The 15,559-nt window shown below is 36.5% G+C and overlaps 2 protein-coding genes and 1 pseudogene across 4 annotated transcripts; 1 reads left to right on the top strand and 2 right to left on the bottom strand.

Moving 5' to 3' along the window:
* Nucleotides 1-2,099: 2,099 nt before the first annotated feature.
* LOC104823147 lies at nt 2,100-7,342 on the top strand (annotated as a pseudogene).
* On the bottom strand, nt 7,254-8,081 carry LOC104823146 (pleckstrin homology domain-containing protein 1-like). The gene has a single exon (XM_010554575.1). The coding sequence runs from the start codon at nt 7,985-7,987 to the stop codon at nt 7,553-7,555; it is 435 nt and encodes a 144-aa protein (XP_010552877.1). The 5' UTR covers nt 7,988-8,081; the 3' UTR covers nt 7,254-7,552.
* Nucleotides 8,070-10,179, bottom strand: LOC104823144 (protein yippee-like At3g11230). 3 transcript variants are annotated; one of them, XM_010554572.1, is made up of 7 exons: nt 10,058-10,179; nt 9,764-9,859; nt 9,101-9,142; nt 8,824-8,932; nt 8,681-8,736; nt 8,431-8,573; nt 8,070-8,157 (listed from the first exon to the last, which is right to left on the bottom strand). In XM_010554572.1, the coding sequence occupies exons 1-6, from the start codon at nt 10,111-10,113 to the stop codon at nt 8,477-8,479; spliced, it is 456 nt and encodes a 151-aa protein (XP_010552874.1). In that variant the 5' UTR covers nt 10,114-10,179; the 3' UTR covers nt 8,070-8,157; nt 8,431-8,476. The 3 variants fall into 3 exon arrangements, with proteins under 3 accessions (XP_010552874.1, XP_019059304.1, XP_010552875.1); XM_019203759.1 differs by lacking the exon at nt 8,070-8,157 and having other exon boundaries at nt 8,239-8,573; nt 9,099-9,142; nt 10,058-10,147; XM_010554573.1 differs by lacking the exon at nt 8,070-8,157 and having other exon boundaries at nt 8,239-8,573; nt 9,099-9,142; nt 9,764-9,873; nt 10,058-10,146.
* Nucleotides 10,180-15,559: the final 5,380 nt, after the last annotated feature.

The raw sequence follows: 15,559 nt of genomic DNA on the forward strand, positions 1-15,559 counted from the left end.
GATGTGGATCAGTTGTCTTTAAGTCAGATTCATGATTTGTGTTCCAAGATCAATAATCGGCTCAAAACCTCTGGTGTTACCATCACAGAAAATGGCGCCCCTGCTTCCGACCCTGATGCTGGTAACACTTTTCTCCTTTCTGCTTTTGTGTGTAATGCCTCTGCTGTTTCTGGAGATTTTAGCAATACTTGGATTCTGGATTCTGGTGCTTCAGCACATGTTTGTTTTAACAAACATCTGTTTTCTGAGATTGTTTCGATCATTCCCAGTACCGTGACTCTACCTACTGGTGTTCAGCTCTCAGTAGCTCAGGCTGGTAGTGTCCCCTTAAATGATCATCTACTGCTGTCGAATGTTCTTTATGTCCCGTCTTTTACCTTCAACATCATCAGTGTAAGTGCTCTTCTTCGTAGCACTAACTTGTCCTGCCTTTTCTCCTCTAATTCTTGCCTCATACAGGAACTTTCTCGGGGATCGACGATTGGGAGGGCTAAGCTCTATCACAATCTTTATTTCCTCGAGTCAGATTTCAATCCTGTTATTTCTCGTTTTTCTGTCAACTCCGTTTGTATTGACTCTTCTCTATGGCACTCTAGACTTGGTCATTTATCTTATCATAAGTTACGATCAATGTCTCAAATGCTTTCTCTATCAAAATCTCCTTTCCCTTCGCATTGTCGTGTTTGTCACCTTGCCAAACAACGTCGTCTTCCTTTTCCTTCGAATAATCACCTATCCAAATCTTTATTTGATCTTATACACATTGATGTTTGGGGCCCCTTTTCTACTCCCTCTCATGACGGATATAAATATTTTTTGACGGTAGTCGATGATCATTCTCGGGTGACATGGGTATACATGCTTCGCTGTAAATCAGAGGTGTTGCAGGTTATTCCGAATTTTCTGACCATGATCGAAACTCAGTTCTCTCTTCTGGTTAAGGCGGTTCGTTCTGATAATGCCCCAGAGTTGCGCTTCGACTCCCTGTTTCAGTCCAAAGGCATCATGCACTATTATTCTTGCGTACAAACTCCTCAGCAAAACTCCGTAGTTGAGCGCAAACACCAGCACATCCTGAATGTTGCTCGGTCACTGCTATTTCAGGGTAATATTCCTCTGCCTTTTTGGTCGGAATGCATCCGAACGGCTGTTTTTCTGATCAATCGGACGCCTTCGCCTCTCCTATCCAACAAAACGCCATATGAGTTGCTAAAGCACAAGGTGCCAGATTATTCGTATCTTCGGGTGTTTGGCTGTCTGGCATATGCGTCTACCCTTGCCTCGGAGCGTCATAAGTTTTCGGCTAGAGCTCGGGCGACGGTCTTCCTCGGCTATCCCTCCGGCTATAAAGGTTATAAACTCCTTGATCTTCAAACCAATTCTGCTTTCATATCCAGAAATGTTGAATTTCATGAATCTATATACCCATTTCATTCTGATATTTCTGTTATCCCAGATACCGTTTTTCCTTCGTCCATTTTGCCTTTACCAATCTCCATCTCTTCGAACCCTTCCAATTTTTATTCGCCTAATGCTAATTCTCAATTAGGCCCATGTCCTTCTCCCTCAGGCCCAAATTCTTCTGGCCCAACTTTTTCATCTACAAGCCCAGGAGCCTCAAGTCCAATTTCTTCTTCAACAAGCCAATCTTCTTTAGATCTTTTAATCAGGCCCAAACGATTTACCAAGCCCCCATCCTATCTTCAGGATTATCATTGTTATCTTTTATCCAACAACTCTCTTCCGTCTTCTTCCAGATCCCTCTACCCTATTTCATCTGTCCTCTCTTATTGTCGTCTTTCTACTCCATATAAGAACTTTATCTTAAATTCCTCCATTATTACCGAACCCAAAACCTTCAAGGAGGCTGTAACCGATGTAGATTGGCGGCATGCTATGGATATCGAACTCGATGCTCTGGCTGCAAACAGAACCTGGTCTATCGTTCCTCTACCTCCAGGCAAACACGCCGTCGGATGTCGCTGGGTATATCGCATAAAACGGAAGTGTCATTAATTTCAAATGACTATTTGGATTGAAAAATATCATAATTTACTATTTAAATAAATTTTATCACTACATAATTTGAACTTCAGGAAGGAGTGGATTTTCTGGATACATTTTCCCCGGTTGCTAAGGTTGTGACTGTGAAGCTGCTTCTTGCTCTTGCAGCAGCCAAAAATTGGTCCCTCTCCCAATTGGATGTCACAAATGCATTCCTTCATGGATCTCTTGACGAGGAAATCTACATGACCCTCCCACCAGGATACACAGCTGCCCCAGGAGAACATCTTCCCGCAAACGCTGTTTGTCGTCTGCATAAGTCCTTGTACGGTTTGAGACAGGCTTCACGACAGTGGTATATCACTTTTGCTCGAGTTTTAACCGCTGCTGGCTTTGTTCAATCGCAGGCAGATCACACTCTCTTTGTTCGAGTTTCTGGGTCTTCTTTCGTGGCTCTACTCGTCTATATAGACGATATTATTATTACTGGGAACAATGATGAAGCTGTCCAAGCCTTGAAATGTCTACTCAGTCGAAGATTTAACATCAAGGATCTTGGCTGTCTTAAGTATTTTTTGGGTCTCGAGATAGCACGTTCTCATTCCGGCATTGTTGTTAATCAGCTTAAATACTGTTTGGAGTTGATTGAAGATGCTGGCTTGCTTGCCTGCAAATCCGCTTCTACGCCTTTGGATCCGAACACTCGACTGACCAAAGATGTTGGTGAGCCTTTACAAGACATCACTAGTTATCGACGACTCGTTGGCAGGCTACTGTATCTCACACTTACTCGCCCAGACATCACTTTTGTTGTCCACAAGTTGAGTCAGTTCCTCTCCTGCCCAAAAACGATTCATCTGAAAGCAGCTCAACGTGTCATACGCTACTTAAAGGGCAACCCTGGTCAAGGTTTGTTCTACTCAGCCAAATCTGATGTTCGCCTGAATGCATTTGCAGATGCAGATTGGGCATCATGTCCCGATTCTCGGCGATCTACATCCGGCTTCTGTATTTTTCTCGGTGAATCTCTTGTCTCTTGGAAGGCCAAGAAGCAAACTACAGTGTCCCGAAGTAGTACTGAGGCCGAATACAGATCCTTGGCCAATGCTACTTGTGAACTGGTATGGCTGAATAATTTACTCTCTGATCTGCACGTTGTCGTCTCTGGTCCAGCTACCCTATATTGTGACAACAAGTCGGCCATATATATTGCTTCGAATCCCGTTTTTCATGAACGCACCAAACACATCGATATCGATTGTCATTTGGTGCGGGAAAAACTTCAAATCGGATTTCTGAAGATGCTCCATGTTCCCTCGCATCATCAGTTGGCGGATCTTTTTACAAAACAGATGCAACCAGCTCTGTTTTCTGCCCTGTTGTCCAAATTGAAACTTTCAAGCCTCTTTCTCCCGATCGCGTCTTGAGGGGGGCATATTACGAATATAAGCTCAGGCCCAAAACATAATGAGGGCCCAACTTATACAATATCAAGTCCATGAGAGATAAGAGCAGAAGAACATACTCGAAGATGGCGTTCTGTACATTCTGTTTTCGTTTCCTCAACATTCTTTTATTCTCTCTCAATCAGTTGCTAGTTTGTTAGGAATTTGTTAGCATTTCCTTGTATAAATACGTGTAAAGATTCATTGATTAATATACAGAGAAAATTTTCTTCAATCACTAAAACTTTCACTCCAAATCTTTTCGATTAATTCCTCGGCGATTGATCTTTCTTTGGATAGGGTCGTTACAGCGTTCTTGGAGCTCGGCCGGCAATGGAGATAGTGGCAAAGGAAAACAAAGTCATTGTAATGGACCACAAGAACGAGACTTTGATCGAGGAGAACGACGTCGAAGATCCGATGACGATTCCGAAAAAGATCTCGGATTCTTGGAAACCTGACCCTCGACTAGTTCGGGATCTTCCCGATACGTTCTGTGGTAGTTCATCGAGTGTTTCTGAGTCTCCTACGCCCTCGACTTTCCTTTTGGTATCGATCACAAAATAAGATCCCGCGTTTTTTTTTTTTTTTTTGGTGGCGGCGATGAGGTGGCTGGGTCGGTTTCTTCTCGTACGATACTGTTCGGTACGCTGAGAGGGAGAAGCTCCCGTTCTCTGGGGCTACTGAGGATGATATGAACTTGCCGGACATGCATCTTGGTTTGTACGAGCAAGTAGTCGTACTCGATCACGCCGAGAAGGTATTGTCTCCTTCGTTAATATTAATGGTGGTCGAGACTCGAAACCATGGTTTTAACTTTATATATATTTACACATTACACATATACACACACTCGCTCACCCAATCACACACACGCACACATATAAATATATATACATACATACATATCGATTATGGAAAAAAAAATTTGTTGAATACTGAATAATTTAAGATATAATATTTTAATGGACAATATGTTTAAACCACAATGTCATTAATTTCAAATGACTATTTGGATTGAAAAATATCATAATTTACTATTTAAATAAATTTTATCACTACATAATTTGAACTTTTATTTTTCTTAAAACAAAATATATACCATTAAACTTTGTTATTGAACTTTCTTTTTCTTTTTTTCTTTTTTTGAATCTCAACTATATGCTAAAAAACTTTAATATTTTGATTACCTTTACTTGTGTTTTTATAAATCATCTTTTATACATTCATTCATGTTCGAAATCCGACCTAAATCCATAAAAAGCCCATAGGAACAAACTACGGGCCGAAGATTTCGGACCAGGCCGACCCGTAATTTTTCAGGCTTGTCTACACCTCACAAATCCTCAAATGTCACAAAATCGAGACAGAGATCGATAGATTGAAAAACCCGAGAGGACGACGCAAAATTGGATAATATCCAAAACCGTTGGAATATGTAACCAGACGTCCTCCGCACCGTTTGTACAGAAATCATACGCTATTCATTGGATCAGACTTGACGGGAGATCTTCCTTCGAGAAAGCATACAGTGATGGAACTCGGCGTCTCGACAACCTGGTCGGTAAGTTGCAAGCCGTCGATCGGTAAGTATCTCCGCAGTCTTTAAGCTTTTCCTCTGTGATCTCGGATCGGATTTTCTCCTTAGCTTCGATTTTGTTGTCACACTGCAACAAGGCCGAGGCACGTGAAGCTTCAAACTCATCGCTTCGGACAAATTTTGAGGGGCTCAAACGTGACAAGGGAAGAGTACAAAGAATCCGTGGCAAAAGCGAAGGAGCATATACTCAACGGAGACGTTTTCCAGATCGTTTTGAGTCAGCGTTTCGAGAGGAGGACATTGGCCGATCCTTTCGAGGTCTATAGGGCTCTTCGGATTGTGAATCCGAGTCCTTACATGGGTTATTTGCAGGTCGGCGATTTCTCTTTCAACGGTTCGAGTCCTATAGCAATGGTTATGGGTGTGTTTTATGTAGACACAGATAACCCGAAAAAATCTCACGAATCGGGTGACATTCTCTTCATCTATCAGGCCAGGGGATGTATCTTGGTGGCGTCTAGTCCCGAAATCCTCACTAGAGCGAAGAAAGTAAAATCGGAATTCGATGTCAAAGATTGATCTTGCAACAGTTTTGTGGAGCTAACTCTCGTTTCCGTTGCACAGAACAAGATCTTTAACCGACCTTTAGCGGGGACCAGAAGGAGAGGAAGGACGGAAACCGAAGACGAGATGCTGGAGAAGCAGTTGCTGAATGATGAAAAGGAATGTGCCGAACACATCATGTTGGTCGATCTTGCTCGAAACGACATTGGAAAGGTAACAGTACTGGGATTTAGCTCTTCATCCATCCCACGTAACGAATCCAAACGATGCAGGTCGCGAAATATGGTGGTGGAAGAGCTTATGAGTATCGAACGTTATTCCCACGTTATGCATATAATATAAGCTCCACGGTGAGAATATTATACGCAGAATCAGTGTTTCGGTGTAACGATTTTGAGATTTACCTGTCTTTGATTTTAATATAATCGAGTTGGAACGGGTGCAGGTTACAGGGGAGCTTCGAGATCATCTCACTTGCTGGGACATTCTCCGAGCCGCCTTACCTGTAGGAACAGTTAGTGGAGCCCCAAAGGTCATATTCACCATATGATTCCACGAAATGAAAACCCGAGTTTTTCGGGCAATGATAGTTTCGGATTACTGACCTGTTGTTCACTTTGATCACAGGTAAGGGCGATGCAACTGATCGATGAGCTCGAGGCTAGAAAACGCGGACCATACAGCGGTGGATTTGGAGGAGTCTCATTCACGGGTGACATGGACATCGCCTTGGCCATTAGGACAATCGTCTTCCCGACGGAAACTCGGGACAACACCCTGTACTCGCAAGATGACGTCAACAAACGAAGAGAATGGGTGGCTTACCTTCAAGCTGGAGCCGGCATTGTGATTGATAGCGACCCCGAGGATGAGCACCGTGAATGCCAGAACAAAGCCGCGGCTATGGCCCGTGCCATCGACTTGGCAGAAGTGGCTTTTGTCAAGAGATGGAAGGATATTCTTTGAGAGAAAAAAGGCTTCAGAAACATCAAGCAGAGAGACATGTATGGAATGGATTTTCAGAATGTTAAATTCTCTGACGAGTCCTATGAAGAATTTTTCCTATTTTGTGTACTATTCCATAACATACATCCTATTTGGATTCTATAGTTTAACATCCCAAAAACATTTTAGAAAAATTAAAACAGAGAAAACATATAAAATCAAGGAGTGACCATAGATTTAGGATTGCACATCTTCTTATAACATTCATCCTGAAACCGTGAGGCATCGCTATCTTCAGCTGCATGCATAATCCAAATTCCAAGATCATAACGATCTCTTCTTTCCGTGCTAAGAATCACATTGTTAGAGGTGATTCATAATCTCAAGCACAAAGCTCATAGAGATCAATCCTGAGCCATATAAAGATTTTTAATTTCCATGATAAGACATACATTATACACAAATGATGCATAATCGCAAACAGCAACGCTTCCGCTTTTAGGATAGTACGAATCACAGTCCAACTAACCATGACAATACAATCTGACGGGAAAAACCCATCAAGCTCTCCAACGCAGAACATTCTCCAAAAAAGACAGACAAGTTCATTGAACGGGCTGTATTCTCGGAATTCTCCAACAATGTTCCCATAAATCATGAAATTTTGCCACTTCAAATCTGTAAGAGTCAGCTTGATTTGCAGATTCATACGTGCAAGAGATAGGAGTTATAAATGCAGTTGCTTTACACTCGGGTTTACACAGCCAAAATCTTTAGCAAAAAGGTTGCTAAGATCACAATACTTATAGACCAACAAGATTCTCTCACAAAAACATGAATAAAGCGCTCTCATCATCACCTCCATGAATGAAAAGCTCTGAGTTCAATCGTTGTTCACTTTAACGGACAAGAATATTAAAAGTTCACGGAGTGGGAGATCGATCCTTCAATTACAAGCACTTAGACTTATGACTGTAAACAACAAATATACATATACACAGCGATGCATCACAAGATCGCACCCACGTACCAGGACTGGAAAACACGGACGAGTTTACCGCTTGCTGTCGTAATCGACGATCTCGGAGTCGGTGACGGATCTCGAGTGCTGCACTATAGACCGTCCAATCGAGTTGATCCAGTCTTCCTTCTCCTTCTCTGAATCAGCGATGAAGTACATAGTGTCCGTCCTCGTCGAGAGCTCGAACGCGTTCTGCTTGTTCAGGACATCCTCCGCGCCCTTCACGGTGAGGCACGACGCGACAGGGATGACGCCGCGCGGGCGAGACTCTCGCGTGACGTTAGATTCCTTGAACCAGTAGAGCTTCCCCTGTTTCAGCACGAACCACCTGCGTCGCCATGTCTTGATGTACTCCCCCTGTTTCGTGAGCCACCCGGTTCGTTCAGGGTTACTCCAGAACTCGACGCCGTCGTAGTCGCCGGAATCTTCACTCCGACCTCCGATCAAAGCTCGCAACAGACTCGCCATCAGAGTCAGAGGTGTGAAATTAGGGTTTCGGTGCTTCTCTGGACCGGCGATGGAGTCGAAAACGGGACTCACGGAGCAAGTAGAAATGGAGATCGCCTTTCGCGTTGGATTTTATCTCTTGATTTATTTTTTTTCATGTACTTTTAAAACCAAACTCGCAAATAGACCCCCTGAAAATGATAAGATTATCAATTACACCCTGAAATTTGTTAACAGTCAGTGAAGCCCACTCCATTGGTACATACATCTTATAATCCATAATCAAATCATTTTATTACATACAACGTTGAAATTCATTATATAGTATTTGGGATTTCATTTAGAATTCAATTCAGATGGCAGACGTTCATTTCTGGGAAGAAGAAGCAGATGAAAGTTTCAGATGGATCTGAATCTTTACAATATGTTCTAAGGACAAAGAAGGAGAGAGAGAGAGAATGTACACTTCAGATTCAGAAAGAAGCAGCAGAACCAAAAACCAAAGACCTCTCAAGCATCATCTTCATCATCGCTTGCTCCAGCTCGAGCTTCTTGAGCTTCACGAGCCGCCCAATAACCCATCACTTCCGGTACCGACACTTTGAACCTGCCCGCAAATATTTTCGCACAAGAAACAACCTCGGAATGTCAAACCCATCATCAAAAACAGAAAACAAGTGATCTATCAAGTATGTTTTTTTTCACTCTACCGACCGTTCAAGAACGGATTTTCCTTCCTTGTATTTCTGGTTCTCCTCATAAGCCACCTCCTGAGACAAAACAGAGGAGATTGGCAGCAGAAACCACGCATTAAACAACACAAATAGTGTTTCGGGATTCGATTATGGAGTGATTACGTATTTCCATCCAAGGTAAGATCCGCATTTGACGCAGTAAATGTCAGCAACTGTGTGCAGCCCAGTTATCATCATCCGGTCTTCCTTCTCTCCAGCAGTGACATTCACACTGTCAATGGAAAAAGGGTGAGAGGATAAAAAGCAAAGTAGCTTTCAACATCGAGGGCAATTGCATAATCAAAGATTTAAGAGGGAAAAAAACGTTTAGGTTCTCACTTCTCAGTTCTCACTACTAATGGCAAAAACCCAAATGAGATCAAGAGAAGAAAACTTACACCTTATTGAAGAGATAAGCCTTGCCATGGCTGCACTGAAAAGACTGCAACTCACAAACATGGAGGAGGCAACATTATGTCAGTAATAACATCTAACGCCACACCACAGTAGGATGTACGCAAGAAAATTACAGACTTTAACCAGACAGTATATGTATACCTTGATACAAATGTGATGCACTATGGATCTGCAAGCTATGTAACTAAGGATCATGCGAGATTACCAAGAAGAACAAAAAATTCGATACCTTTACCAATAGAAAGATGAAAGCTTGAAAAGGGTTTTCAAACAACAGTTCATGGCTGAACACTAATGCATCAATGATCAGGCTTCTCTGAAAGTAAACGCAACAGTTAACGGAATTTTCCGAAACCAGCAGAAAGGACTTGACTTCCCCCATATAATGCAAAAGCCATATGATGCAAATCAACACCAAAACTTGACAACAACGCTAGATGACATCATCTCAAGTTTCAGCGTTGAACGCGAGTCATTGCCAATGAACAGACAGATGAATGAATATCATAAAAGCACAGGTAAAACTATATCCAGAACGATTTGATCACATATATACGCATTACCCAGATTAAGGTTTGGCAGAAGAATCGTTATATTGCAAACCCAAAAACAAAAAAAAAATGCGAAAAAGGAGAAAAGAATAAACCTTTGAGACGATCTCTTCATACAGAGCGAGATGGGTGTTACAGATCTTGCAACTGTAAACCTTCCCTTCCAATCTCTGCAGAAACAATCTACCCATCTGCAGACAAGACACTGTCTTCAAACGAACAAAAGAACCTTAACAGTCTTTGAGTGAAAGCCAAGTGGGATCAGGATGATTCTGATCCGAGATTGTCTGATTAGTGTGACTGGTTACGAAGAAGTGAGGGTTTTCTGAAATCGGAAGCGAAATGGATCGAGGAAAAGAGAATGGGAATCGGAGATAATCGCAACTTACTTCCGATGAGGCGATATAACTAAAGATTTAACCTTTGCTCGATCGTTTGTTAGCATTAGCTTCCCAAGAAACGTGGAACGGAAAGATCCATCTCCAGCCTTTTTTTTTCTATATTATTATAATTGTTTTTTAATTTAGATATGTTTTTATTGTATTTTTCTTTCGCCGTGAGGATTTTATAAATATATTTTCAAATAAATTATAGGAAAAAAAAATCTCAAAATCTTTATTAGACAAAATTGTTTAGAAAACTATTTACTTCAAAGTTTCAAAATGCGACCACAACTCTCTAGAAGATATAGAAATAGGAACTTTATTTTAATTATTTTAATTTTTTATAAATTATAATAATTTAGTTTTATATGTTTCATTTATACTCGAATATTTATTTAGTTTAGATTTTAATATTTTATTAGAAAATAATTATTTTTTAAAAGAACAGAAGAAGAAAATGGAGTATGGGCCGGTAACACAGACTATGGAATATCTAAAGGCCATATTACAGAAAGCCTTTTCAACGGTACCGGCATTCTCTGTTATTTTTAGGCTTAAACAAAATATAAAGCCCAAAAAGAAAGATAAAAGAAAACCGACAAAAATTATGTGATAAATAATATAAAATATTAATTATTGCAAATGGAAAAGTTGGAATTATTTGAAACCATAAATATATAATATCATATTTTTTTACAAAGTTCAATTTCTACTTAATAATATAATGTATTTACCAGATAAAACCCAATACTAGTATAAAAAATCTGGTTGTGAGTTTTTTAGAAATTGTATTCTACATCATGAATTTATGTATTTTGAGCCAAACATATTATACAAATGCCCTTTATGCTAAAAATTTGTAATTTAGGATTTCTAATAAGATATAGGCTATTCGAATTACTAATAAATAGGTACCAAAAATGGAATTAAATTTAAATTTAAATTGAATTGATATTATTTTCGAATTTAAATTAGAAAATGTGGAATTAATATCAATTAAAGATCGGATTTCAAAGGTATAAAAAGTACAATCTCAGTCAAATTATTATAAGCCATTCGAGCGTTTCGAAATCGAATTTGGATCCTTACAAAAAAAAAATCCAACTTAGAAAAAAGAAAAAAGGAGAGAGAGAGAGAAGAAGTGCACGTGCAAGTCTGACATTGAAAAGAATACCACACACGTGTGAGTGCGAGACATTGGGAAGTCGCTTTCTACTACCCACGTGTGGCTTTTACAGTTCTCGTGTTTCGTAGTTGCTTTGACTCTTTTGACCACACAGTATATTCCCTCTCCTTTTACGGAAACAATAAAAATAAAAAATAAATAACGATAGAAAGTAATTTCCCGGCAAAGGGATGATAAAATATTGGCATTTACCTTTCTGTCTTCTTTTGAATCTTTTGATTTCTTACATTTTTCTGATATATATATATATATATATATATATATATATATATATGTGTGTGTGTGTATGGTGATGGAGATACCTATTTCATTTTCCTTATAATAAAAATTTTCTGATTTTTAAATTGAAAAAATATACAAAAATACTTAGTTCATTGATTAATCCATGTGAAAATTTTCCTTTCCACTCTTCGTTTTTTTTTTTGGGGTAAGAGAATAGAGTTTGGTGAAAAGAGTAACAAAGATGGTATTTCGATGTCTCGACAAAAATGGTAAATGATATTATTGGGTCTCACAAATTTAATTCCGAATCGGATGCAAGATTTTGATGAGATCAATGTGTGGTCCAGTGAATACAACCAACGCAAATTATTAATTGTCCATCCCTACCTAAATTTAATAGAAAATAAATAAGTTTAATAAACAAAAATCAGAAATTTATAGTATCATTAGAAAGGTAATATAATAAATTAAAAAATATATATATAAACCAATAGAATCGAATCCATTATTGGAAGTTTAGGAGAAATGTGATTTGAGATAAACTGATATATATTGGCTGCATGAAAACTATAATTCTCCGTGATACATATATATATATATATATATGACTCGTTGTTTGAATTATTATTTGTCATAAATAATTTATTATATAAGATATTTATCAAGTTTTGATGTAAATTTTTTATATTTGAAAATTATAAAATTTACAATGTATTCGAGAAAATAATTTAAAATTTAAAAAAATGTCCAAATGGATCATGTGAATTGGTTGAGTAGTCCATGATTTTCTAAGAGGTCATAAATTTGATTTCATTTACCTGCGAGTTTGTCACCCTATGGGTGGTTTATGTGTTCCATGTGGTTTGCAAACTATTGCGTGGAGTCGAAAGGTTTATCATCGCGTCTGAAAGACTGTGGTTGAATTTCCGCCGATACAAAAAAAAATTAAAATAAAATAAAATAAAAAAATAAAAATTCTAAATAAAAGATCAATATAAAAATAAATATATAGTAATCAAAACTAAAATTATTCGAAGAATACTAAAATTCTTAAAAAACGTCATCTGCATAGCATATTAGCACACACCTACCACGTATCCAAGGATAACATAATATAAATTATTATGCATTTTTAAATCATACATCTTCACTAATCACTAGTCATTATCATTACCTCAATGGGGGTAAAATTTTAATACAATAGAAGTCATACCCAACAACATGGTTATTTATTTATTTATTAATTTTAATTAGCATGTAATCATAGAGATTAATGGTGGATCAACAAGATTATAATTATAAAAAAAAAATCATTAAGCCAGGCGTGGGATTATGATGACTTGCCTTTTATCACATGTTATATGACAAATTACATGTGAAAGATCAGCTCTATAACAAAGATTAGGGAAACTAGAATTAAATAGTAATGAAAATAGAAAACAAATTTGATTAGATTTAAGTCAAATTAACACTTACTTTTTAATTCTCATTGGCTTCTCTACCCGTAACAACTATATGATAACATCTCATTAAGATCTAGTTTAATTAATTACGTGATGATACACATAAAAATTGTATTTATAATATATCGAATTGGAAAAAAGGTAATAAAAAATAATTTGACATATACAATGTTAAATTTAAGTATATGTCGACGAATTAATATATTTCAAATATATTTAAGAAAATTTTTGTATAAAATTTTAATAAATCTAAATTTCCTAAACTTTAGGAGTAATTGGAATAATAGGTATAAATGATAAATTATGAGATGAACCTTTTAAAATGGTTTTGATATATATATAACATAGATCGGTAGATACATTGTTTTGAAAAGTGGAGAATATAGAAAGTGAGGTGAATAGAAAAGAGAGATTTAGATTTAGGTTTACTTTACGAATAAATCATTATAAATAATTTGAAATTGTTATAAATTTTGAAATATTTAATTCAAAATCTAAATGAGTAGAAAACTTAAACGAATAATTTATACGACCGATCCCAAATAAAATTAAAATTATGGCGATGTTGAAGTTGATGTTATTAAACTTACAACAACAAATATGATATCTTTAACTCTCAATAGAATCGGATTGGTTTGTTTTTATATTTTAATAGAAATTATTTGTTTCACCTTTTTTTTGTAATATATATCAAAATCTCCATATTACACATGATTTTGTGGGAGAGTGACGTCATTATGTATCCTTTTTATACAGTTTCAAATGAACTTCTTTCGTTGTCGACGAAAATAAATTGAATGCCGCAGAAAATTTTGGTAATATTTTTTTCAGAAAAATCGGAAGATATTAATGAAAATGTCGTCTTAAAAGATATTTCACAGCCTTTTGCTATCCAGAAGACAAAAAAAAAGAAGTAAACCTAACGTTTTACTTTTAGGTTTTGTCTTAGTATTGTCAATTCAATAAAAACATAGAACAGACATTTTGGTGTTTTTTTTTCATGTAAAAAAATAATATTATTAAATACTCTAAAGCCTGAAAATCAAAATGATAACATACAACTCGGACTTTGGTGAGTGAAAGGGGTGTTTGTCTAACTTTATTCAGACAATTATCACGTATTTTTCGAAAATGTGTCTAAAATGAGCAACACTTGAGCGTTAATTAAAAAATAATTAGAAATATAAGAATATATAAGATGAAGTAATCTATTTTTTTTTATACTTTGGAAATAATAGATAAGATGATACCAACCAACTACGAACTATTCATCAACTAATTCAAGAAACCCGAGTTATACTAGTGAAATAGTTGAATAGAAAATTGGACAATATATATATATATATATATTATTTTGGATTTTATAAAATTTTGACTTTTTCCATTTCAGAAATCTTGTCAATTATCTACAAATAACTACAATTTTTATTTTAATTTTTGATCTTTATAAATTTTAAATTATCTAATACACATAAAAATAGTTATAACTTATAACTGCAACATTTTGCTTAGGCTCCCATCCTTGTGGACAATTTTTTTTTTTTAATAATTCGATATTTTGAATCAAAGTCCAAACTAATTTTTAAGATTGAAAATGTGTCATATAATTTAGATTATACATTATTTTTCTAAATTTGAAATTCAGAATTCGAGACGACGAGACAAACATTTTACATCTATTTTACCAGTTGAACTATCAAAATAGAATTATGTTTTCAACCAAGTTGAGTTCCTCTCCGACTATACATCTCTTTACCCATTGATACATTTTCTACAGATTTTTATTAATCCAATTTCTCCGACTACAGTAGACGTACATACGCATATATATATATATATATATATATGTAACACATAATAGACTATAATAGTAGATGGGAACCATACATTATATATAGTTGGAGGTCATGAATAAAATGTTATACACTTCATGCATGTATCATATTAATTGCATACTATAAATTTATAATAATTAGATGGGTATTAAAGGTGATAATTTTGGTTATTAACCGAATAACGAATCAAAACAAACCGAATAAGATATAACTAGAATCGAATCTAATTCGATATAAAAATCGAACGGTTATTTTTTTTTAAATTCAAAAAAATCGAATCAAACCAATTAAAAAACAGTAATGGAAAAAACAATTTCTTTGAAAACATGAATTTTTTATAACAAAAAAAAAAACAAATCCGAACTGAAATTTATATAAGACAGAATGATTTTCTATAACCAAAATGATCACCCGTAATGGGAGTCATATGTAGTTGGAATAAAACGACACATATATACATATACACAAAACATGCATACATGTATGTATCATATTGTTGACTATAATGGTTAGATGGGAACCCTAGATAGTTGAATACAGCGAGATTCATAGAAGAAGAAGAAGAAGAAAGAAACCTGAATGGTGCGTAAAAGCAAAAGAGGCCATAAAGGCACAAACTCTCTCTATGTGATCAAAGAAGGGAAGTGTGATGGTAATGAGTACTCCTACTCTCCTCCTCTATGTCTATAGCCCTTCTTTTATCTTTTGCTCTTCTCCATGCCCTCTTTCATTGACCCACTTCTTCTGTCTATTAAATTATTTCCCCCTTCAATTAAATACCTTTTATATATATATATATATA

The sequence above is a fragment of the Tarenaya hassleriana genome, unplaced genomic scaffold, assembly GCF_000463585.1.
Source record: "Tarenaya hassleriana unplaced genomic scaffold, ASM46358v1 Cleome4, whole genome shotgun sequence".
NCBI classification, from domain to species: Eukaryota; Viridiplantae; Streptophyta; class Magnoliopsida; order Brassicales; family Cleomaceae; genus Tarenaya; species Tarenaya hassleriana.